Source organism: Plecotus auritus (assembly GCF_963455305.1).
Source record: "Plecotus auritus genome assembly, chromosome: 6".
Lineage (NCBI taxonomy): Eukaryota > Metazoa > Chordata > Mammalia > Chiroptera > Vespertilionidae > Plecotus > Plecotus auritus.
Window position 1 is genome coordinate 163,662,240 of NC_137773.1, and position 27,254 is coordinate 163,689,493.

Consider the following 27,254-nt stretch of genomic DNA (forward strand, 5'->3'; position numbering starts at 1 on the left):
TAATTTCGTGACAAGGATGCTTCTGCAAAATTTTTTGATGCCAGTGTGTAGAAGAAATCCTAAAGTTAACAATTTATTCAGTGCCTTTTGTTTTCCTGCCAACACTGCCCCCCTAATTCTATAGCTTCCAAGGTTGCACCAAAAAAGGCTTTTAAATGTGTATGTATGTGTGTGCACACGTGTGTACATATGTACACGTGTGTGCATACATACACAGATATATCAATTCTCTTATTTATATAAATGTATGCCTTATATATTTGTTACATATTTAATAACATACATTTAATACATACATTTAAACTAAAGAATTGGGAAAACTCTGCCTTTTTAGATTTGTAAATATAGGTGGTATACTAGAGGCCTGACGCACAGATTCGTGCACTGGTGGGGTCCCTTGGCCTGGCCTGCAGGGATCAGGCAAAAAACGGCTCTCCGACATCCCCCAAGGAGTCCCAGATTGCGAGAGGGCGGTCCTTGGGTGAAGCACCCTGGAATCGGGCTCCCTCCTCTCTGGTTCTGGGTGCGTCACCCGAGAACTGCAGCTGCCAAGTCACCGCAGTTCAGCAGCTCCTGCATTGAGCGTCTGCACCCTGATGGTCAGTGCATGTCATAGCTACCAGCCAGTCAGCCTGTGAGCCAGTTCTTAGGCTTGAGCTGCCCCCTGGTGGTCAGTGCACTCCCACTGTGGGAGCGCCACTCAGCTGACAGACAAATGCCAGAGGCCAGGTTCACGGCTGGTGAGCGCAGCTCCGGCAGCGTGAGCCTCTCCCGCCTCCACGGCAGCACTACCAGGCGTAGCGGCACGGGATGAGCGGAAGCAGTGCGGTGCCCAGCCTGGGCTCGGGCTCCTCCCCAGCACACTGCTACATTCCTTGAGGTATGTTGGACTGCTGGTTTCGTCCCGAGGGATACCAGATTGCAAAAGGGCGCAGGCCAGGCTGAGGGACCCCACCAGTGCACGAATTTGTGCACCAGGCCTCGAGTATAGAGATAATTGTTTTTTGGAGGACAAACTAAAGGTAGAGATGATCTCTTTCAACAAAGAAAAATTTCGTAGAACTTGGTTCTAGCACAGTTATTACCAAACATTTTAATATGGGATTTGGGGAAAAGAAAACTCAATGAAACCCATTGCTCTGTGGGTGGCCTGGTACTTTTTCTAGTAGTAAAATACACCTTTGATGGATTCAGACATCAATAGATCTTTTGCCATTGAGTCACACAAAAATAATAATTTAAAAAGGAAAAAGAAAAAGGAACATTCATTAGGCAACTGCATTTTAACACACATAAGAGCAACATGACCTGCCTCATATGAGGGGGTGGGGGAAGGGACCGCTATTAATGGAAACCAGGCTTTAGTGCTGACTCAGGAGAGGGACCTGGCTGCAGTGGCCAGATGGTCCAGTGACAAGCTTAGTCAGCTAGAACCATTTGGGAAACACAGATCCACTCCATTAGCAAATCTTTTTGTCATTCCTGGAGAACAGTCACGTTCTGTGGCCAAACCACCATGGAGTTAGAATGGAACCGAGCTGATGAAAATTAAGCCCAGTTGATTAAACATTCTGAACTCTGACTCTAACAAGTGATCAGCTTTCACAGCTGAAAATTGGCAGTGGGTAACAGAGATGCTAAGAGATATTGATAGTTGCAGCCAACATGGACTTAGTGTTTATTTTATGTACTGTGCATTGTATTAAGCCCTTTGCATGCATTAATTCATTTAAGTCTCACAACAGCTCTTTGAGGTAAATAACAATATCATTCCCATTTTCTACATGAGGAAAATGAGTCACAGAAATGTTTAATTTAAAAAATAATAATAATGCCCATTGTCTTGCAACTAGTAAGTCAGGAAACCAGGCCTCAAACCCAGGGAGCAGACAAGAAACATGATCAAGTCTATAGAAACATGGACAACCAGAAGAGAAGTCCTTGTCATAGTCTATAAGAATCCATTTTAGGGGACACAAATGACAACGAGTCTTGCTTCAGACAGTAGAAAGTATGACTCATGAAAGTCATTATCCAAAGAAGCATAGAGGATAGAATCTACAATTCTACGTAAGCAGGAGACTTAAGGTTTTTATAGATTTGGTGGTCCAGAAATTTGTGTTACTGCCAGTGATAAACTCACATGTTAGCATGACCATACCATTTGAATGGAAGGGTGGATGTGAGGGAATATATATGTACTTTTGAAATCTCACAGGAAACTTTCTTATGCATAGAGTTTGAGGTCCGGTGATTGCATTTACCCTTTTGGGTTTCATCTGGAGAAAGAATTTAGATAAATTCCATAATAATATTTTGCTTCAGCTAGATTAGTAAATGCAAGCAACCTAAGTGGGAGTGAAAAAGAGGTAGAATGGCTTTTGGCATTGTCTATTAAGGTAATAATGCTACAGATCAATTTCTAAATCTTAGTGCATGAAACAGTAAAGATTTATTAAAGATGTCTGGGATGGCCTTGACGGAACTTACCTGGGCTTATACATTTTTCTGTGGTCAGTTGCACATTATCTATGTGCCCCTGCTGGTCTTCGACAAGCTCACTCAAATGTGGGTGGGTGCTGGCCATTGGATGATCTAGTTTGGCCTTGGCTGGAATGGTAGGGATGACTCATCTCTATTTGTAGCTCATCTTCCAGCAAGACAGGCGGGGCATATTCAGGTAGCTATGCAGAGAAGCAAGCCCCAATGCTTAAAAATATTTTGTATCATTTGCTAATATCTCATTGGCCCAAACAACTTATATGAGGTCAGACCAAGAGTCAGATTGAGAGAACTCAACAATACTACATGGCAAAAGAAAAGGATATGGAGAGGAGCAAAGAAGTAGAACCATCAGTACAATTAATTTTTAGTAGAACACATTTTCCCCCCAGAGTATGGGGCGAGGAAGAAAGGGTTCATTTTGATTTTCAGACTGTAAACTTACAAATTGATATTTGGTTTGTGCTCAGACAAATAAACTAACAAAAACCCTCCCAGGCATGTTGGTGCATTGATCAGGTTTGTTAGGCCAATATGGCTTTTTAAAAATTCATTCATTTTTGAACATGTTTGTAGTAATAACAAGCAGCAATTTCCACAGTCAAGTAAGGATGTGGAGGTGGCGCCAATTCACCAAGAATAATTTTTGCCCTGTTAACGTTTTCAAAAGATTGTCATTTTGCAGTACAATTGCAGAAGAGGAGTTCTGTCAGACTTTAGTTTGGGTCACTTCTTAGGAACTAAGTGTACATAAGTCACTGAAGACCGTATTTCCCCCCATCATCCGTGATTCGTTTGTTAGGGCCATATCCTTTGGCTGTATTTTATCATGTGAGTTCACTTAATATTCAAATCATTAGTCCCCCTGGGATTCTGACTAGATTTTACTGGGAGGTTGGAGTAGAAGGGGTTGGATGAACAATCAGTTTCCAGTCTTTATGAAATTGTAGGGGATAAGGAGAAAAAAGTAGCTCATTTGGTTGCAGTTAGCAAAATAGCCCCCTTTGTAGAAAGAAGCTCCTAAGTACCCCTTTCAAAAATAGAATTTGACCGTTTCTACAGTGAAAACAGAGTTGATTTGAGGGAGAAATATTTATCCAAACACGAATACTGGTTATGAATGTTTCTAACGTAACTGGAAGGGGTCGACACTGGCTGGCCTCTTTACTTCCAAGGCAAGTACACATTCTGCTTCAACTGATTATTTTTTCAACAATATTTGTTATATGCTTTTATGGTCTGCCAGGACTTTTTTGAAGCCCAGTTAGATCAGCAGCCAAAAGAGCTGAGACTAAAAGGGGGCCAAATATCTCCCCAGAAGCAAGACTACTTCAAAAGATATGCGTTACAAAGCCCTACTGTGACTCAAATAATCACTTATTTCTAAGGGGGATTTGCTAATGTAGGATTGGTTTCTTATCTTCCCAGCCCCTAGTGAGCCTTTACTGTGCAAATTCGCTGATGGAGGACAAAAGAAGAGACAGAATCAAAGCAAATACACCCAGAATGGAAGGCCTTGGCCCAGGGAAGGAGAGGTGAGTCCCAACTGGCTTGTGCTCAGAAACTTGGCAGCAGACATCCCTCAGAAGAGGGGCAACACAGACATTTGGCGTCTTGAGGAAATCAGGTCCCATGGAAAACCAAATGGCTTCTCAGGGGGCAGATGAGCAGGCTTGTGTTAATAATGCTCAGGATAAAATTTCTTGAGAAAGAGCTAGGACTTCAACATTGACCTCAGTTCTGCACTACAGTAAGTCTTCTGTCTTTAACTAAACTTGAACCCCATAGGCACTCACAGAAAGACGTATTCACAAGAATTGATCTGTAATTCTGTAATAGCTACAAAATTTTTGGTGAAATCAACCGTGAGAGTTGAATGTGTTTTGAAACAAGCAAAGATTTAGATTGAGGTGTTCTACTTGCACACGTATGTGTATTTATGCATGTGCCCAGATGTTCATAAATGTGTTGATATGTGTTACGTATGTTTATATGTCAATATAAAATATAACATTTTCTGTTGGTCAAGGAGAAAGAAAAGTCGATACGTACAGGGTTTTGTTTTTCCCAACAAGGAGGAAAGCATGTAACTATTAATTACCCATTTACCCTCCTAACACAAAGTGGTAGAAAAGTAAGCCTATGGATCCAATTCCACTTGGAATGATTTCTTTTGGTTATTTTTTTCTTGTAAGAAAACAAAACCAAAAAAAAGGTGTCTGGGCTTCTAAGAGGTCTTTTTATTCTTTGTGAAAGGAATGAAGTTGTTTGAATGACTTGAATAAATGCCATTTTGTACCAAGGCCATAATTTCAACAGAAGAGCTTTATTTAGCATTTCTATTCAAAGCACCTACTTCACCCATTTATCATTTAAGAGGCATCCTATTTGATGCAGCATTTTACACTCTCAGCCCTGAGAGGACATTTGTAAGGAAAGAAGAGGGGGGTATTTTTCTCAGCCAATCCTTTAGCCATTTTTCAGTTTCTAAGACTCAGTTTTGAGTATTTTCATGCAGGTCTCAAAGCCTCTCTTAAAGAGGATACTTATATCCAAGTACTGTATAATCTATAACTCATTACCTGCAGTCATGAAAAAGAGAATCACCATGAAGTGCCTAAAGCTATTTTTTAAAATGGCAAGAGTCCCAATAGTCTCAATTTTAGAGAAGCTGAATGACCCATGTGTTTTTAGCGTGCAGTTGAACACTCTGTGGGTAGTCCCACTGCCCCCGGAAGACAGCTGATTTCTGATAGCGCTCATTCTCACGTTGGGCCCATACCAAACATCCAGTGTCTAGAAAGATTACCTTGATCTTTTAAAATGTGGCTGGGTCAAATGCCTGCCGACTAGAAAGATTTCTGGATCCAAACTGTAACCCAAAAGCCTCAAGGCTGAATTAGGTAACTTAGCACTAATGACTGAAAGTTCCATTCTGGTCTTCTCAAGAACCTATAATATTACATTGGCAGTGCAGAATTGTGATGCCAGTTGCAGCAACACCCCTGGCCTGAGTCTACATTTCATAGAAACCAAACCAATAAACATAAAAGAAATGCAGGATTAGAGCTGCCATCCTGGTACTATGTACAGAATCCGAGCTTCTGGTTTAGAGTATGACGAGCTTCTGGTTTAGAGTATGATACGGAAGAGTGTGTGTGCTCTTGGCCTGGAAACATTGTGGTGTCCAGTTGAGGACCCAGAGCCCCTTTATAATTCAAATGTAGGTTTTAAAAGTATATTCCTAATCTCTGTTTTCAAAAGTTACTTTTTAAGAGCTATACATTTTTCTGTTGATTTATGAAAATCAAGGGACCTTAATAAATTTATCTGTGACCAATACAAATATATTCCAAGGCTTTAGACACATTCAGAGGAAAGTAGAAAAAGAAATGGAATGCACTAAAAATATGCTTATCAGATATATTGGTTTTGAGGTGAGCATGTTAATTTTTACAATTTTATTGTGGTCTTAGAAGTTGACACACCAAGAATGTTGGATAACTTTGTGTATCCATCATTAAATATCTTTGTGTCTATTTCCCCTTGCATTGTACTTGCTAGAGTAAAGAATATTAGTATGATTGATAAAATATGGCATAATATCCATTAATCCCAGATAAGCAGTATTTAATTTTATATACCAGTAAATTCTAATTACTGTATTTCATTGTTTCTAAGGCACACATTGTTGTTTTTCCACATTTTAACACTTCTGAAATTGGTTTCCCTCATATCATCAATGTCATCATTACAAGATAATTTGTGTTTGCTCCTGTTAGTTACCTGGGTGTACTACCTACATTCTCTCTTTAAGGTCTGTGACCACACTGATTGCATGAATTGAAGCTTTAATCAAAGCAAGATTCTTAGGGGAAATTATTTTTTGTCCCCTTCCTGTATCCAGTGCTAAGATTGAGACCTGCAACTCCCTTGAAGTTCGTTTCTGATGGGTGGTGTTGTTTTTCACTTACCTGGTAGCCCTTTGACATCCCAGCTTCATAAGGAGGCCATTTTGGATGTTGGCTTTTGCTTGTGTGTGTGTTTTGTTACATAGTTGACCTTGAACAACAGGCATTTGAACTTCACAAGTTCACTTACATGTGCGTGTGTTTTTAATATGTTTTATTGATTTTTAGAAAGAGAGAGGAAGGAATAGGGATAGAGTGATCGATGAGAGAGAAACATCAATGATCAGCTGCCTCCTGTAGGCCTGGTACTGGGGATTGAGCCTGCAACCTGAGCATATGCTCTGAACAGGGAATCAAACCAGTGACCTCTTGGTTCATCGGTCAGTGCTCAACCACTGAGCCACACCAGCCTGGCTGCACATATTTTTTTTCAATAAGTATAGAGTTGGCCCTTCATATCCCCTCGTTTCCCATCCACAGTTTCAAACAACTGCAGACAAGAAGCAGTTATCAATCTGTAGTTGGGAATCCGCAGATGCTGAGGGCCAATTATATGCATCGTTCTACCCTATTTTATATCGGGGATTTGAGCTTCTGTGTATTTTGGTGTCTTGTTTGGGGTGGATTCTGGAACTAATCCCCCATAGATACTTAGTTAAATTTGGGGGAATTTACATGAAAAGTTACATGTGAATTTTTAATTGCATGGGGTTGGCATTCAATCTCTGTGTTGTTCAGGGCTAAACTGTATACAATAATGGTAGACCTTTCAATCATCATTACCTTAGATAAAGTGAAGGATAATTTAAATTCTGCTGCTTTAGAATTTGAGATAATAGCACAAATTGAGGCTGTTTACTTTCCTCCTTTTGAAAATCAGGTAAAAATGTTAGTGTGAAAAGCATTTCTGATGAAATGCTGAACATACAAAACCATTGGTTTGCAAGCATCTTAGAAGTATCTTAAACATGAAAATTTATAGGCTAATTAAAATTTTAATTTGTTATATAAACCTATTTTCTTCTGGGTGGCATTTTGATAATAGTTCTTTTAGCATAGTTTAGTGAAATGCATTTTTTTTACTCAAAAAAATCCAATACTGAAAACTTCATACACATAGCTTAGTGAAGTTTTGAAATATAAACATACGCTGGTACATATTTTTGCATAAGAGGAAAACAAAGGAATATTTTAAAGTTATTATAAGCTCTCAAGTGACAAATGAAACTCTGAGCAGAATGATTAGAGGTTGGGGCTATTTGGCCTTTCTTCCCCGGTGCTCCATATATCTTATTGCTTTATTTCTTAATGCAGCAGTTCTCAAATAATTTCTTATACTCTTAAAAATTATTATTTATTACTTCATTAAAAATAAATAATAAACCCACATCTCGTTATCAAAAATGGTATATTTTGTTCAAAGTGTACTATATTTTTTCACAGCAAAGACAATTATTTTTGAGAATAATGACACTGCTTTACATTTTTGCAAGTCATTAATGTCTGACTTAGTAAAAGATGACCAGATTTGCATATCTGCTTCAGCATATATGTTGCAATATTCTGTTTGGTGCGAGCATACAAAGTCTAGCTTACCGTAGACATGTCATTGAAAAAGGCAGGAACTATGGATGTCCCAAAGGGATCTCAAGAACCCTTAGTTGTCATAAGACCACATTTTGAGAACCATTGTCCTAGAGAAGCCTGAGCCAGGGACAGGGCTGATATTCCACTCCCACATACCAGAAGAACCAAGGCAGCTTGTTAAAATATTAAAATGTATCTGTAGCATTTGATACATAACTACTGGCAATGACCCATCAGTGCGACTCCATTTCCTCTTCCACGCTGGTGCCTTCTTGAAGACCTCTCATGATCCAGCAAAAATGAGGTGCTGGCTGGCACAGCAGGAGTTCCCCAGGATCCTACTTCAGCATTTAGATTCGGACTAGCCAGTGCTTATGCCATACTACAGGTAAAATGTTTTAAGGTCACCCCTAGCTCAGAAATGGTCTCACTCTGTCATCTCTGTGACTCTCAAAATATTACATTGGCCATATATTAAATCTTATCTAGCATCATATTCTCAGTTCTTACTTCAGGCAATATGTTGCCCAAATTGATCTTGTTAGTGTTCCCCCAAAGGACTAGTCTGGACTCAGGAATGCATAAAACTAGTCCAAAAATATACCAGCTACGTGAAGAGAAAATCCTGTTGTGTCTTTCTATATATTTTCAGTGACTACCAAAAAGCCACCAAATTTGTTTGTACTCTTTGCCCCAAATAATAGCTGATCAAAAAACATTCAACTATTTTGTAAAAATGATTGAATCAAATCAAAGGATGGATGTTTCTACTATGATAATGAAAGACTCTAAAATTTTGAAGTTGTTTTATATTGACTCTTGTGACTATTCTTTGGATTTCCTTCAGAATTTTCAAATATCAATAAATGCTAAGTTTCAGATCACAGAAGATAAGGCTATTTCTCCAAAATTTTATGCTGGGATATTACCGTTAAGTAGTTGAAATGCTATAAACAAATTATTTTCACTGGCTTCAAAACTCTAATCTAGTTTTTATAAAATCTTCCCAAGCCCTTTACTATTTGAGTCATTAAATGTCACTGATAATGATTGCTTTGGAAGTTGTACTTCCAAGAAATAATGTTTTGGCCCTGGATACAAACAAGAGATATGCCGATTGAACAAATAAACCAACAAAGTACTCATACATCTAGTGAAAAAAAAAAAAAAAAGCTAAGCTTTTATTACAAAAATTAAATCAATGAAATTACATTTATTGCTTTTATCTTCTTCACAGTTCTCGGTTAGAGTCAATTTAAAAGCAATGAATAATAAATATTTTGTCTTTGATGCTCTGAAGAAATATTTTTTTTACTACGGAAACACTTAACAAGATTATCTTCAGCCTCAATATTCAAATGAACTAATGGAACTAATTAGCAATCAACAGGTTTCCAGGAATAGTTTTTAGGTTATGTTGAAGAGAAAAGCAAATACGTTTTTTTGGTGTGTGCATTCTAGGAATACCAGTGTTTGGAATTTATCATTTATTTCCAATTAAAGAGCAAGTTTTAGATGAAACATCAGATGATATATTACTTCTTGAAGACATTGTTTAAATGCATTGGGAGTTGCACAAAGGGACAGGAGTACAGGATAGGCCCTGCATAATACCAGGGGGTGCCATTCACACAAACCAGAAATGGCATCCCTTAACATAGTAAAATGCTACGGCTTTGCCTGGACATGTTAGTTTAAAAACCTTTTATGAGATGGAATAAACTGACATAGTGTCCTTTAATGTCCTTAAGTTAATAGATCCCATTAATCCACTCACAAAGTCCCCTATTAGTGACTGAAAACTAAAGTTACCAGTTTTATCACAGTCAACTTAAGCTAAGCGATCTATTATAACCTATAATCTAGATAATGTTATCCATTGTCAGACCTGAAATCAACTGTTTTCAGTGATGGATAAAAACTTCCCATGTGCTATGAAGTTCTATAACTTTTGTTCATGTAGAGTTACTATTAATAAAGTCTCTTTAGTGCCAGTAAGTGAATGAAGACCTGCAGAGTTTATATGGGAAAATGGGATTGCTCATCCTATCTAATAAAGAGGGAATATGCCAATTGACCCTCATGCTGTCGCAAAGATGGCCGCACCCACAGCCAATAAGGAGGGAATATGCTAATTGACTGCCCCGCCCTCAAAGATGGTGGCGCCCTCAGCCCCGCCGGGGCGGCCTTGCCGTGCACCTACCTCCGGAGTCCCCCAGTCCCCTCAGCCCTCCAGCCGCCCAGGGCTGCCCAAGGCGCAGTTAACCAGGGCCGGCCAAGGCTTGCATTGCTGGCAGTGGCAGCAGCAGAGGTATGATACCTCCCACCCCTGAGGGCTCCCGGACTGTGAGAGAGGGCAGGCTGGGCTGAGGGACCCCCACCTCCAGTGCATGAATTTTCATGCACTGGGCCTCTAGTGCTATTATAAAGTCCATTGCCAAGTGCAGGCAAAGTTGATAAACCTGATTTCCAATACCCATCCTCCTATTAGGAGTAATTATTTATTTTGTCTACATCCACTCATGATTGAGGCAAAATTGTCTTTTTAGATTTCTGAATTGGCAGATAATCATTCTCAACTCAATAGTGACACCCTTTGTTCCAATTCTAGATAAGTAAACATTTTCTTTGAGGGATATGTTCTAATTTTTTGTTTGTTTGTTTTTTACTTTTCAATTTTTTTGAAAAAATCTGAATACAGACAAATTTAAATTTTAACTGTGTCTTCATCACCATCATTGGTGCCCTTGCATGACTAATACTTTATGCTGTGTCCTGAGGACACAGTGAGGTATAAGGTATGATTTCTGCCCTCAGCATATCCTATCTAATAAAGAGGGAATATGCTAATTGACCATCACTCTGTCACAAAGATGGCTGCACCCACAGATGAGGCCAAGTTCCCATAAGGAGCCTTAACAAGCAATCAGCAGGGACCTGAAGCTACGCCCCCGTGGGGCTTGACAGGGGACCTCAGGCCATGTCCCCACCCAGCAGGTCTTGAAAGGGGACCTCAAGCCGTGCCCCCCGCCCTGGCATCAGGCTGGGGGACCTCAGGCCACGTCCCCCACCCCAGCACCAGGCTGGGGACCTCAGACTGCACCCCCTACCCAGCAGGGCTTGACAGGGAACCTCAGGCCATGCCCCCTGCCCCAGCACCAGGCCAGGGGACCTGAGGCTGTGCCCCTCTGCCTGGCTGGGCTTGACAGAGGACCTCAGGCTGTGTCCCCCCCTCTGCGGGGGCTTGATGGGGGACCTCAAGGTGCACTTCCAGTGCTGGGTCGGGGGAACTCAGGCCACACCCCTGCCTAGCGGGGCTTGACAGGGGATCTCAGGCCATGTCCTCCACCTGGCGGGGCTTGATGGAGGACCTCAAGGCACACCCCCTGCCTTGGTCTGGGCTGGGAAACCACAGGCCACGCCCCCTGTCCTGGCGCCGGGCCAGGGGACCTGAGGCTACATCCCCTGCCTTGACAAGGGTGAGACTGGCTGGGTCTGGATCTAGCCCAATGCGAGGGGTAGGTGGGGGGGGGGCGGCTGGGTCTGGGTCTCACGTGATTTTGAGGTGCATGTGGGTGAGCAGGGACTTGACTCTGGGTCCCGTGGTGTGCCCCAGACTCTGACAGGAGGAAGGGTTTTCATGTACATTTTACTAATGTTCTTTCATCTCTGACACTTCTATTATAGAGAAAGGGCAAATAGCAATATTAAATTATTTCCTCTAATTAATCCCCTTTTAATGTGCATGAATCTCGTGCACTGGGTCACTAGTATTAGATATAAACATACAGAGTAAGAAACCCTCTAATCTCTCTATGTTTCCAATTTGCTTTCTTACCTTTTACACAAGTGTTCTTTTTGAGACAATAGTTGTATTTGGAAGAGATGTTTTTTTAAGGCAACATTGAAGAAGAAGCAGCTTACGCAAAAAGCAGTCAGTCAGTGAGCACGTGTTGAGTGTCCGTTGTGCAGGAGGCATGAGATTGCATGCTGTGGACATGATGTCATCACATAAACAGATTCCCACCTCCTTGGAGCCTAAAATGGCAAAGGTCTTCTCTGTCTGTAAAGTAGGAGATTAAAAGTGGAATGGAATATTATTTAGTGCTATAGAAATAAAACCAATGACTATAACTGACTTCATACCTGTATAATAGTGACAGAAAACCAAGCTGAAATAATAAGAAAAATCACAACAGAAAGAAACAGCAGCCGCAAGAACATTAGTTCGCTTTAGTCCTGTTGCTAAGCATTAATTGGTTGTTTGGGTATTTGTTTTTCAGGGTAGGTAACTGAGAAATTGATTTATATGCATTTATAAACCAGAAATTCTCTTGAGTTGGAAAGTTCCACCTTGTCACCTGGCTGTTAGAGGCCTCTGTGCCCTTGAGGGCTAGCTGAGTGGCACTGAGAGAATTCTGTTGAGAGAAGCAACTTGAACTTTGGGGTGTTATTTAATACATCTTGAGTCCTTCCCTAATACACCTATTGAGAATAGTACTTCTTTCTGAATTCTAAGGAATTGTGTATGTCAACATCTGTTTGCTTTTCTTCATAATTTATAAGGCACTTTAGTGGTTAAGGGAGAAAATTCTAGAATTTAAATCGCAAATATACAGCTTGTGAGCTGAGTGACAACACAGCAGATTTTTCAGTCTGTAAGTTTCCTTTTCCTCATCAGTAGAATGAGGATGGTCAAAAGTGTATATTTTGTAATTGGAAGGATTAAATGAGGAGGTGAAGGTAAAGTACTGAGCACGGTGCCTGGAAAATTAGAATTGCTCACGTATCAGCTGTTATTATAACTGTCATAATATCATTAACACAACACAGGGCTTTTTAATCTGAAAGCCAACTTTGCTGTGTGTTTCTTATGACTCAAATGTTTAATTCCTTGTTTTCCAATTTTATGCCATGTCTATATTTATTTTCCAAACTGGAATTATTTAAAATTATTTCTTTAAAAGAAAATTTGCTGCCATTATCATTTTCTAGCTGAATTTTTTTTACTTATTTTTATAAAACATCATATGAAACAAGTCAAAATTATTTTAACTTTGACCCACATTTTATTAATGTTTTCATAAGATCACATTCTAAATCATAAAGCATTAATTAGCACTGAAACATTAGGTGTTTTTGAAATTTCTGGCCAACTTTCCCTTGAAGGTCATGTAATCATAAAAGCCAAATGCTGGCAAGAATAGGGGGATTGGATGGAGAAGATGAAAGAAAAAGAAAAAAAAAAGACAAGTAAAAGAGAAAACATGAACTATTGCTGGATATCAAGAAAAAGGTTGAGTTGAGCTAATATTGAAAACTGATAAATAACATGGTTGGTGTTTTTAAGGGGAAAGATGATGAATTATTAACCTTCCCATTTTGGCAAATATAATGGTAATTAATTTTGGATACCAAAGGTTCTTATGCAACCTTGTGGCCATGAAAAGGACTCCTCATTCTCAAGTACTTTCCTCAAAGCAATTGTCTTTGACAGAAAAAGCATTCTAATGCTATAATTGGTGACTTATTAGATAGAACAAATTCAGGAAACAGGAATCTTCTTACATGTGCTGTGGTTCCTTAGTGCTGAATGCAAATACTTTTTAAGCTTCCACATTCTAATCTATTCAAAGGTGATCTTACCAAATTCTGTGTAAGGAAATTTTTGAATCCTTATAAGTATTAGTAGTGGTATTAATGACATAAAACTTACTTTTTTTCACTGAAAGACTCAGACTCACAAAATTATCACTTTGAAAAAAGATACAGTTGACACTCACTATCTGTTGGCTCCATATTTGAAAATGCACCTACTGGCTAAATTTTATTTGTAACCCCAGAATCATTACTCATAGTACCTTCATGGACACTCACAAATGTGCAGAGCAGTGAAAAATGTGAGTCACCCAACAGGCACGCTCCAAGCTGAGGTTGAAATACATGATGCTCTCTCTTCCTTCTGTTTCAGCTCTCATACTATAAACAGTATTCTTTACTTGGTTCATTTACTAGTAGGGCCACATTTTCACATTTTGTGCTTTATGTTGGTGAATTTGCTGTTTAAAATGGCCCTCAAGTGTATTGCTGAAGTGCTATTTGAGGTTTCTAAGTGCAAGAAATCTAATGATGTGCCCTCTGAAGAAAATCTGGGTTGGGGGGGTGGGGGGCAAGTAGAGATAAGTTTTGTTCAGACATGACTTGTAGTGCTGTTGGCTGGGAGTTCAATGTTAATGAATCAACAATATGCAGTCATTTCTCTCTATCCAAAGAAGATTGGTTCACCCACCAGCCACGCCCACCAGCCAATCAGGAGGGAATATGCAAATAAACCCAACCAAGATGGCTGCAGCCACAGAGAGCAGGAGGGAGGTTTGGGTTTCCCCGGCAATGGAGGAAGCCAAGCTTTCTGCCTGCCCTTGCCGGCCTAGGCCTCCACTCAGTGCTACAAAGTTTCAATGATAGAAGATACATAAACCCAAACAGAAATGGCAGCAGCCACGGAGCTGGAAAGAGCAGGAGGCTAAGGTTGCCCGCGACGATGGAGGAAGCCAAGCTTCTGCAGCCCTGGCCTGCTTTGGCCTCCACTTAAGGCTACAGAGTTTCAATTATAGAAGATACATAAATTCCAACAGAAATGGCTGCCACCACAGAGCGAGCAGAAGGCTTGGCTCTGCTACAGGCTACAAAGTTTCAATTATAGAAGATAAATAAACCCCAGATATTAGGGCCTCTGCTTGGGTCATCAGGTGGCGTGGCCGGCCTGCAAACCACCACAGGCCTCTCGCCCAGGCCGCCCCAGGCCCCAAGGGAACCCCCACCCTGATCCAGGACACCCTTCAGGGCAAACCAGCTGGCCCCCACCCATGCACCAGGCCTCTATCCTATCTAATAAAAGAGTAATATGCAGATTGACCATCACCCCAGCACACAAGATGGCTGCCCCCATGTGGTCAAAGATCCTGCCCCCATGTGGACACAAGATGGCCAGCAGGGGAGGGCAGTTGGGAGGGACCAGGCCTGCAAGGGAGGGCAGTTAGGGGTTACTTGGCCAGCAGAGGAGGAAAGTTGGGGGTGACTGGGTCTGCAGGGAAGGCCAGTTGGGGGTAACCCAGGCCTGCAGGGGAGGGCAGTTAGGGGTGACCAGGCCTGCAGGGAAGGGCAGTTAGGGGTGACCAGGCCTGCAGGGGAGGGCAGTTAGGGGCAAATAGGCTTGCAGGGAAGCAGTTAGGCATCAATCAGGCTGGCAAGGGAGTGCTTAGGGGCAATCAGGAAGGCAAGCAGGTGAGCAGTTGGGAGCCAGCAGTTCTGGATTGGAGAGGGTGCAGGCTGGGCTGAGGGACACCACCCCCCCCCCCCCCGTGCACAAATTTCGTGCACCGGGCCTCTAGTCTTTTATAATAAAAGGCTAATATGCAAATTGTCCCCTCACCCGCGAGTTTGATCAGGGGGCAGGGCTGACCAGCCAACCACCCGTGGCCCGTCTCCCAGGTTGGTCCCGCTCCTGATCACCCCCCTGAATCCCAATCAGTGGCAGGGCCAGCTGGCCAACCACCTGTGGCCCGCCCCTGCCCCCAATTGCCCTTCCTCACCTCGATTGGGGGCAGGGCCCGTGTATGAATTCGTGCACCGGGCCTCTAGTCATTTAATAAAGATCATCAAACATTTGACCCAATGTAAAGATTCACATAACTGTCTTAGCAAGAAAGAGTCCTTCATCTAACACAGTGATTTATTTCTATAATCATTCATAGCATTCTTAATTACTCACCTATCTGCATAAGAGTAGAAAGCTCTTGGCCCTTTATGAACCAAAATGTGTCACATTTAAATGGAAAATATTGCTTTAAAGGACATAAAGAGTGACTATGGAAGTAATAGCAAACATGCTACATAAAATCTGGAAAGAAATTATCTGTCCCTATTGTCACCATTCATAGGAAAGCTTCTCAACAGAAAATTTTGTTGTGTTTCTTTAAAGCATTTGGCTGTCACTAACTATGACCAGTGCACATTCTTTGAGACATTCTTAGCAATGAGGAAGACCAGATGTAACTCAACCAAGTGGCCTCCTTGCCTTCAGTTTGATCTCCTCAGAATAAGAATAACCCTTTTACAAACTATTTGATTAATTACCAGCAACATCCTTCTTATTAAGAACAACCTGATAATGAGGTTCAAGAATATATTATTTCTATTAACCTTGAAGCCATACTGACTGCAATCTAATTTTACTATACTGAACATTAGAAATTTTATGTTTCAGAGATATGGAATTTAAGTACTGCTCAGTGAGCTACTAAAAATTAAAGTACTTCGAGAAGAAACCCTATATCTAAAGAATTAGTATATCTGTATAGTAAATAGAAATAGCATATCTAAAGAATTATTTTAGAAACTTACTAAAACATGTAGATTCAGGATATCTCTGATTATATTTCAGGAAAGTCGAAACATCATCTATCTAGTTTACTACTATTTTTTGCGTATATCACAGTGCATGATAATTAGTTGTCTAATTATTTTCTTTAATAAGACCTTGGGAAAAAATTAAGATATATCTATTAACATTGCCAGGTTCTGCAAAGTCTTTTTAACCTTGAACTGAAGGAGAGTCCTTACTTTTGACTGTTACGGTGAATGCCAGCACTTGCAAGTTGGGTTTGTCAGCCAGCCCACCAGATGTAATTTTTAGGTATTTCGTGTGCTTTACCTGTAAATTAGAGAGCAGACACAAAGTCAAGACCCTTTTAATCTCTAAAGAAATTTTCTCATTGGCACAAGAACTTGAATTCTCAGTAATTCAGCGTGAAAACTTTCTTACTCAGTTAAGTGTTCTTATTTTAAAGTTGCTGGACCCAATACTCACCTATGATCACTAAAGATAAAAAGTAAATCTTATAAATTCCTTAATAGTGTAATTTTACATATAATATGATTAATAATGAGTGCCAGCCCACTGTCTAGTCTCCATTCTCTTAAGAAAGAGGATGGGGTAATATACTTACGTCGTTGGAGCAGAGGTCTGAATGGGGGTTTAGCAGGGACATAAGGCTGGGAAGATGACAGAAATAATTACAAGGAGAAAGACTGATGGTGTATCTCCATGTCCCCTATATTCCCTTGACCAAGTCTCAATGGGTCAAGGCAGCTAAATGGGGCATCAACCAACTGGGAGGTTTCTGGAGTTGTCATTGTTGGGCAGTCCTAGCCTTCCACAAGACTCAGAATGGTCCCCATCAATATTTAAGCCATAGCTTCCAACCTCCAAGTAACATCAAACTGCAGTTGGGACCTGAATGAATATGGACCAATTAATCAGATACCTGGGACTTTCACCTATCTAGATGCACAAGATTGCCCTATTAGCAACATCAGCATTTTATATTTTTCACCCTGTAGACATCCTATTATTGGTTCCAAGACACCATCAATTAAAGATGGAATATTGTTTTAAATGTCACTAAAAAAGAGGAGACAATTGCCAAACTATCAAATGCCATCAATTGTGTCAGTGCCAATTTCACAGATATTATAATGTGAAATAAAAGTGATGTCTTAGTATCGATGAGTTTTAGTTATTTAGACTAAGATAAAAGCAGAAGTTCATACATAAAATATAATAATGTTCTCTTATTTTCTTTTATGGTTATCAATCAAGGCTTAATTTAATTTCGGTTTTAATGACAAACTAGGACTTCATTTTCCCTCAAGACTTTGAGAACCTTAGCAGGCTGCATCATACAATACTCGTATGCTTTTTCCTCTGCTTCCTTTTTAACATGCTTTTTCTGTGCAGCCATAGGCTTTCTCAGCCGTCCAGTCTTCATTCTGTCTGCATCTTTCTAACTTGTTCTTCTCTGTTGCTATATAAGAGAGAAGTTCTTTATCTGACAAGAATGCTTTTAGTAAAAGCCAGAAAGGAGAAATTCCATGGTGGCATAGTGTATAAACAACAGCATGACTCCCCTTGATGTTTTTCTTTCCCAAATATAAAGAGGTGAAATTTTCTCTTTATTGACTTATTTTTTTGCTATTTTTTAAAGTGATAAATTATTTGTATCTCATTTGCTTGAAGATGTCGAGATTACTTTTAATTAACAATCCTCTTCTCCCCACTCTTAACTTGGGGAGAAGAGGGGCCTCCTTCTCCTAGGTTCCTACTCATGATCTACCTCAGGTACACTGGCTTCCCTGCTGCATGGGAAAGGTCTCTGAGCAATTCCAACACTCATCTCGTTTCCCTCTATCTCTACTGACCAATCAAAGGCTGAAACATTTTCTTTAGAAGTGTAATTGAGTTCAGTGGAAGTTTTGAAGAGTAAAGTTTACTAATAAAATAAGGGAAACTTAAAAACACTCAAATTCCTTTTTCAAATACAAATTTAACTGAAGTCCGAATTCAAAATAGTCTTTAAGTCAATTAGGTATTCATTAACTTATTTAATAAACATTGATTGAGTCCCTATTATGTTCCAAACACTTATTCAACTAGATTCTTGTCTGTGTCCATAAGTGTTTGGAACATAATAGGGACTCAATCAATGTTTATTAAATAGACAGACAAGAATCTAGTTGAAACACACATGACAATGTGTAGTCATATTAGCTCCCATCTTCAATCGCGGGGACAGAACAAAGGCAGCAGTTAATGCTACAAGGAGAGATGGAGATGGCTTTAAGAGTCTGGGATGTCTAGTTTGAGGCTGAAAGACTAGAATTTTCAATTTTCCCACAGACAGTGATGCAAAGTTTCCAGCCAAAAACTACAGCAGCAAAGGCCCAGAGGCTCCGGGCAGGGTGAGTGTATGTCTGAGTTTGGTGAAGAACGGGGTCTACTGGTAAAATTGCACAGCATGATTATGGCTGTCAGTCGGTGAATAAAGACTTGATCATGAAGGGCCATGTTTTATTTAGAAAATAAATACAGAAGAATCATTATGTGGTCAGCTTTGCCTCTCTTAAGAGCAGTCCTCGAGCACAACGGTGTGGCTGATGGATTAGAAAAATATTGCAAGCAAAAGTAGGAGAAGCTGTTATGACCAAAGGATATTAAATGTAAACACCCAAACAAGAAATGATAACTTCGTAAGAGACATTGACCATACTTCAGACTTACTAATCTAACTTGGCAATAAATGTCTGGAATTCAGGATAGATACTTCAGTTTGAGACCAAGATTCAAGAATCACCCAGACATAAATAATAGTTGGAATCAGAAGGTGAATGTCATCACTGTTCAGAAGAGAGGAGAAAGGTGAACCTGGCCCTGAGTGCTGGCATCTCAAAGGCAGATGGAACACGTAACACCAAAGCAGAAACTGCTCTCTGAGCGGTCAGAAGAATACTAGGGGATGAGCTCACAGAAGCCAAAGGAAAAGAGTTTTGAAAGAAAACAATCACTGCTTAAATTATGCAAATTAATCAAGTGTAATTTGTAGTAAAACTATTCCTTGAATTCATATATTATGAAAACTAGGGAGTGTAGTGAGAGCCATTTCACAGGTTGTTGAGCATTGTCTTTTTTTTTTTTTAATCTTTATTGTTGAGATTATTACAGATGTCCCTCTTTTTCCGCCCCATAGCCCCCCTCCACCAGGTTCCCACCCCAGGCCCTCGCCACCCTATTGTCTGTGTCCATAGGTAATGCATACATGCATATAAGATCTTTGTCTAACCTCTTCCCTAAGGGACAATTAGCTAGGATGTTGCTGTCTTATCTCAGGGCTGTGAAGTGTAGTCTCCCTTCTGTAGTCTTTGGCAGTTTCTTTGTTTACTGTCTCATTTGTCCCTCATCTTCTCTTCTGAGAGGCAGTGGCTACGCATTGCCCAGGGGATGTTCTTTCGGCAGGTGAGAGCAGACACCTGCTTGACATGGTTGACTGCCCCCACCCGAGAAAGAACACATTCAATAGTCACCTGGCCATGGCAGAACCATTCCCGGGTAGAACCCTACCATTTGCCTCATAAGAAGGCCAGGATTTCATTCTCTCACATCCCCTTTCTGTAAGGGCTCCAATAGCCTGTCCTCAACGTGGCCCCTTGTGTATTGTTGCCTAGGATTGGTTCTCTTAACAGGAAGTAGCTTGAAAGCCCTTTTCCTGTGGCCAAAAGATTTACTTGGTATCAATCATGTTGTGGTTTTCTGGTGATATTTATTGGTTGATGACTATTTTGGGTACCCACACTTCTGGTGTCACATAAGAAATTCTCCATTTCTCAGCCCATATGGCTATGTGGATTTATGAATTCTAGCTTTCACTAGAAAAGAAACACTGTAGCATGAACCCTGAAGTTTCGGTCTTGATTCTTGACCTCCTGCCCATTCTTACCTTGATCCTTCTGGATATGGTAACCCCACCCACCCCAGCTCTTCTGTATTTCATTGACCCGGCAAAATCAAACATCTTCTAACATCTCCACGCGTATTGCTGAGTCAGGCCTCTGCTCAATAGTTCTTTTACGAATGACATGCCTTTTTTCCCCTTCCTAAATTTAAAATTTTAAACAAGTTGTAAAGTGTATAATGTGTTGTTGTTGTTTTATAAGAAAAGGAGTTTTTTCGCCATTATGAAAGTAATTCTCATTATATACAACTTAAAAGAGTCAGAAAAAAATATATATGAAAGGAAAAATTGTCATTTATAGTCATATGCCCCAGCATTTTCACATTTACCCCTGTTGAAATGAATGTTTTATTTTATTTCTAGTCAGAGATTTAAATTTTTTAAATTTTATTTGTTGACACATATGTACACATAATTTTATATCATGACTTCTTCACTAAAAGGTATGTTTTCTAAAGAGAAATACTGATAAATAAATATAAACCAAGTTAAGTGAGAGTTTGCTATAGAAGCAGTACCTAAACATGTACAACACATTTTCAAGCCCCTTTTACACACATTACCTTTTAAGCCATCTTATTTTATTTAGTGATTTGACCTTCACCAACCAACTATTGTAAATATTGTTAAAATTGGTTACAAGAAATAAACTCCTTAAAGATGACATCAAGAAAAATTTCTTCTTTGCCTTCCTGAACTCATCCCGTGGTAATTTGGTGCCCAGTATTGACTAAAATACACAGTATTTGCCACATATTTACTAAAGTGTTGCTTTAAAGCTGATCACAGAAGTTTGGAAATCCTTGGGATTATTCATCAGTAACTCATCCAGTTTGATGACTCATGTGTCAGGGCAGAATTTAGAAAAAGGAGAAATGTTAGGCTATTAGTAAAACATTAATGTTTCAGTTTCCAGGAATTTCAATGCGTATCTGTCTGTATGAAGTTTACTGCCTCAAACTTTTTGATCCCCGTTCACATTACAGTGTAAAAATAATTTGAAAAGTGATCAAAACAATTCTACCAGCCTACCTTTTCCTTGGCTTTGTTAGAGCCAATTATCCTCTGCTTCTTCAACGAGGCCAAGCAACTCAGAAGAGCTTTGTGAAGTGCTAATACCTATTTCCTAATATGTACAGTTAAGCAGTACGTTCTATACTTCTTACCTCTTCATTTAACCTGTTAATCATTTAAAGTTATGAATATGAAATGCTTAGCTCCACTCCAAAGCCAATCTAATGTGTCTTAATGAATTTCCTATAATATTAAAAATTATTATGAAACCCTAATTTCTCCAATAAGCCATAGTTTTATATTTCTTCTAAAATATTTAGCTCTTTAGTAGTATAGACTCTATAAGGAAGGACACTAGACATATTCTATTATGGTCAATATACTAAGCCAAAATTCACCTGCTGCTGAAAAATGACACAAATGCCCCTTTTTGTTTTAAATAAATTATAATTGCCTTTAGCACGCGCAAAAATGTGAACTTGAGAAGTGAAAGTTATTTGTTAATCTAAAAGCCTTAAAAAAGATTGACAGGATTAAATATCAGTTTTCTGCATATGTAGTATGACATTTTCACTTTGTTCCAAGTTATTTTATTTTTGTGTGACTCCAGAGTTTGTAAACATGCCATAAAATTTGGCAATTACATAATGATGATTTCATGGTTCTAGCCTAGTATAAAGGTAGCTCGACAGAGCAGCAAAATTGATTTTCTTTTTTACCTTAATGGAAGGAAACAAAAGGAAATTGAATGCAAAATCTGCATTAAGACCATCCTAGAATTATAATTCAGCAGCCTATTACACATGAAATGAAAACCAGGTCAGGTGTTCGCCGTTGTGTTATGACGCTCAGCCAACAGATGAAGTTCAGACAACCTTCTGTTGAACCCATACCTTGTTTTGTTCCCCACAATGTTCCAAATGCATGTGACTTGATGCCATCTCTCGTTGTCTCCTCTTACCCAAGGTACTGAGAGGCAGGACTGTCCCTAGGCAAAATCATGTAGTAGGTGAAACTTGTTTTTATTCCCTATCCTTTTGCAATGACAGTCTCGCCTTAGATTCTTTCCACTTCCCTGTCCCCAAGTGCCTGTTCCCATCGCTCATTGCTTTGGATTTACCCTATTTTCCAGGAGGCTCATACTGTGTTTCTTGTTGTCCAGTCCCTCTTTGACTGTATAATTTTCTTGCTCAAAAATGTTCAGTGGCTCCCCAAGAGGAGCCAGGCAGTCAAGAGGGTCCCTCCTTTCCTCTGAAGTCTTATTTCCCACTCCAGGCTTCTACTGCAGGTGGGTCGCTCACCTTGCCCTTTTGATTTACACACTGTTTTCCATACTCCTTTTGCTTGAGCAGGCCTTCACCACTCCTCCCATTCGTGGAAATCCTAATAATCGTTCAAGGCTCCACTCAGCTGTACCTACTCCAACTATCATCCCTAATCACCCCCTGCCTCTCTCCTCCACACCTCATCTGTACCACTCATACGACACTTACCACTTCTAGCTTTGTATTATAATATTTATGTGTATGTCTTATCCCCAGGCACTGTGCTGAGTCTTTTACAAACATAATCTCATTTAAATTTCATAACAATCTGATGAGGTAGGTGTTACTCTACCACTTAACAGCTAAGGAAACTGAGGCTCAAGTAGGTTAAATAATTTGCCCAAGGCCACACTGCTAGAAAGTAACAGAGCAAAGACCTAAACCCAGATCCAAAACATATATTCTTTCCACTGAACCATGTTGCCATTTTTCAGTTCTTTCCCATCTTCTGAAAGATGGATGGAGCTGTAGGATGGAGGAAGAGGCTAACTTAGCCTTTCTAATGGTCAAATATGTATTCAGCAAATAGAATGTATTAATAATTACTATATTCCTAGGTAGAACTTATTGGTTAATGACAATCCATGAGGAATTCAATTAAAATACGAAAGAAAATTTAAAAAATCCACATCTAGAATTGCCAGAATAAACACAGCGTAAGAAGAGAATGTTCAAGAAAATTTATAATTCAAGAAAGGCTAGATAGCATTGGATTTGAGCACTACTGGGAAATAAGTACAAGGAAAAGAAGTAAATGTGGGGTTGACTAGGAAAGGCTTCTGATAAGTCCCCTAGGATTTTAACCATTTGGGGTGGTTAGGAGACTGAAGCTATGCTGATCACTTTTAATCTCGTGTGAACTGACAATATCTCTCTTGAGTATAAAGCCTATTTTTGTCATTCTGCCCTGGTGTGGCATATTGGGTAAGTTAGGGGAAAGAAGCTTAGTGCTTTTAAGAGAGAAGTCTCATCCCAAATGGACTGCTTTTACAACTGTCCCCAATAGCATCCAGGACCAAGGAGTTTCAGCTCCCCTAGACCTCTGCATTCTGGGAAGTCTTCAAGCTGGGACCTTCCTCTTGCCGGTCACAAAGCAGAGGCCCCATCCCTAGAAAGAATTTAGACTTTGGATCTCTATGTGTTTGCACCAGAGGCAAAAAACAACAAACAAAAAATCTGCCTTTGTTTCTCCTCTTTTATTCTTATCTCATTTCCCATTCCCCCCTGCTTGTCATATTATCGGTTGTCTATTTCTTTAATGTGAGTAAGATACAGTTATCATTAAACACGTGTTCTCAGTGCTCCTCTATTAACTCCTGAGTCATTCAATGTTGTTTCAATCTCCGTTTCAATTTATGCATGCTCGCTGTATGCTAATCCCATTCATATTTGGCTCTACAGGTTTGTTCCTCATACCAATCTTAGTAATAATTTAAAAATTATTATTTAGAGAAAATAATGCATATAATCTAAGCTTGACTGTAGCATGTCATACCGGACTTCATGTCCTACCCTAGAAAGCCAGAGGATTTATGTTTCAGTTATGTGCTAAATCTGAGGAATTCAGCAAGCCTAAGGGAAAACCACCTTCATCCAACTGGAAGAAACTCAAAAACAAAAGCTCTTTCTTCTTTTCTTTAAAGTTTTAATGATTTTTTCCTATTCTCTAAAAAAAAGTCCTCAAAGATCATTTACATTTTTTGTCTTACTTTTAATTTTGAAATAGTTATAGATTCACAGAAATTACAAAAGAAATGAAAATGGAGGTTTTGTATACCCCTCACCTCATTTCACCCAATGGTTACATCTTTTGTAATTATAGGGAACTAACAAAGCCAGGGAATTGACATTGGTCTAATTTTAAATTTCAAAAGAGGAAAAAAAAAACAACCCAGTCAGTTTTAAATTTCATTCTGTATTCTCTTTCTGCTCACACTAAGTGATGCACTCCTGGGGAACAAAGGGTGGTCTGCCCACAGGACCACAGAGAAAGTTCCCGCACATCTTTAGAGATGATCCTCAGATCTCATTCAATGCCTAGGTCAAGGTTACAGCAGAGCCCACATCTGAAGGCTTTGGTTGGAATCAGGTTCTGGCGGGCAAACATGTGACCTTGAGCAAGTCACTTGACCTCTCCAAGCTTCAGGGTTTTCAAATATAATAAAATGGAGAAAATATTCTCCTGCCTACTTACTTGGCTTTTTAAGGATCCAGTGTGATGATGTGTAGGATGGGATGAGGTAAGATGTGAATCAGCAATCATGAAAGTTTATATTCTTTTCTCAAAATATTGCCAGTTACCAAAGTGTAGTTTTTCAGAGGTAGTTTTCTTCTTAGAAACAGAATAAAACCACTTCCTTATTAGCCACCAGGCCAAGAATTTCCATCAGGTGCAAATGACCTTCCTTATCTACCACTCTTAGTAGGACAGGTACTAGCAATGTATTGGACAAGCACTCTGAGGCTCATTACCTACATACCCCTTGAGGCATGCGATCTATTTTAAAATAAATATTTCTTAACATTTTCTTGTAAAAGGTCTAATGCATTTTAAGGAGCTTTTATTTTTGTTCTGACCACAGGATTCAGCTTTACTTTTTTTTTTTTTTAATGCAATGCGATGTACAATAGGTGGTTTTGACAATAGTGAGGAATTATAAGGATACCAGATTAGACGGCAGATGGTTTATGAAGTAGAAATGGAAATCCTCCAAGCTGCATTGTGCCTTGGTTTGTCTGGATGTATAATATAAACTCCCAACTCACTGGTGGATTCTGGTGTGTGGATAGTAAAAATGCTTGTCTTGTCAATGGAGAAATATGTAGGAGAAAATAAACTTAAATCAAGGAAAGTAAAGATAAAAGTCTGTGTGGAGTGAAAGTTTGGGCCACCACAATAAAAATGTTAAGATCTGTTTTCTCTCCTCTCCCTCTCCTATGCAGGCTGGCATGGCTCTGACCTATGACCCCACAGCTGCCATACAAAATGGGTAAGTAACCCACATTTTCTCTACTCTGATTGCTAAGATGTCTTTGAGCTCTGAAATCAGTACGGGAGAAAAATGTTCAAATCTGTCTTTTGTTTTAAATCTCTAAACAAAAATGATAAACATTTCTCACCATTGTATTTTAGAGCCTCTCCCATGTCACCCAGTCTCACAATGCCTCTGCCCATATTAGACGCTATATGTTCTCTCTGGAACTGTCCTTATTTATTACAAACTGAAAGGGGAAAGAGTGAAGTTTCAGCTCCCAGTCTGAGCAGCCAAAGGTGAACTCGGGGCATTGCCATGTTTGAGGCAGTGAGGACTGCCTGGTAGACAGGGAACATTTCTCCCTTCTCCTACAGGTCACCACCTCTGTGCCCTATTGCCATAGACTGAGATGTATCTCTTCATCTTAGATCACCTGCTATGTGATGTGTCTTTATCTGTGTCTTCTATTAACAGTATAATGTTGGATTCTTTGAACTATTTCAATAGTTGCCAGTTATTAGATACTTACAATAATGAATATTTCCCTCATGAAACAAATCTTATTAAAGATGCTGAAGATACCCATTGATTTCATCTACTCTCATCTGATACAGAATGTATTTCCATCAATCCATCCCTGCCTTCAATACCTTCCTGTACAATGTACATTCCTTTCAGCCTACAGATATACTCATGTCTCTCCCTTCTTTTCATAGGTACACAACTTCAGTCTTCTATGCATTCTGTCTTCCTGTATTCTTCTCTAATCCTATTAAAGTATGAAGTCTGGTCTTAAACTTTACTGGAGTTTCCCTTGCTGATGCCCTCAATGACCTCTGAATTTTCCATTTGCAACTGTAACGTTTTTAGCCTTCTGTTTGAAATCTTGCCTCAGTTGGCATATTTTAAACCATTTATACCTTCCTGAAATTTTTCATTCGGATCCCACAACTCCTTCCTTTGCTGATCCTCTTTGCTCCCCACTCTTACTGATCTTTCAGTATCTTCTTAGTCCACCTCTTCTGCTCACTTTTGCTCATCTTTCTCAGAGCTTAGTCTGTTTTTCACTGTCTTCTCTCTGGTGATCTCATCCATGGCTCTTGCTCTTAGGAACTGAAGTCTCCCAGGTCTGGTCTTCAAGTTCATAACCAGATGCACAGCTTTATAACCTGTGTTTCTAACAGCTTATTAGGTATAGCTACTGGATATCTTTATATGTCCCAAATAGGTCATTTCCCTTATCAACTCTTCATAATATAAACCAAACTAATGCAAATGAAAAACAAATATCAGATTGTTTTTTTTTTAATTCACTCTAAAATCATTTAGACTGATAACTCCAGTTCTCTGTTTTTTTTCTCTTCTCCAACATTCTTCATGATCAAATTGATCATTAAGACTTATTCGATATATCTTTGAACTCTAGCTTCAACACTCAGCCCATCCCCCTGCTTCTTGTTGAGTTCATTCATTCACCATTCTCTACCTGTGCTAAACTTTTACCTGCCTCTACCATAATTCTCCTCCAAACCATTTTCACATTGCTTTTTCAGTAATTTTTTAAAAGCAAAATATGTCTTAGGAATCATCTGC

General features: G+C 39.6%; 1 protein-coding gene across 9 annotated transcripts in view; it reads left to right on the forward strand.

The window, feature by feature from the left end:
- The window catches only part of RBMS3 (RNA binding motif single stranded interacting protein 3), a gene marked incomplete at its 3' end in the record, with an annotated part of 1,264,947 nt that overhangs the window by 1,113,867 nt on the left and 123,826 nt on the right, over nt 1–27,254 (forward strand). For all 9 annotated transcript variants that reach the window (XM_080673189.1, XM_080673187.1, XM_080673188.1 and 6 more), the window contains 2 exons: nt 3,931–4,037; nt 25,630–25,676. In XM_080673189.1, coding sequence (XP_080529315.1) covers nt 3,931–4,037; nt 25,630–25,676 — 154 coding nt within the window. The remainder of the gene's footprint in view (nt 1–3,930; nt 4,038–25,629; nt 25,677–27,254) is intronic.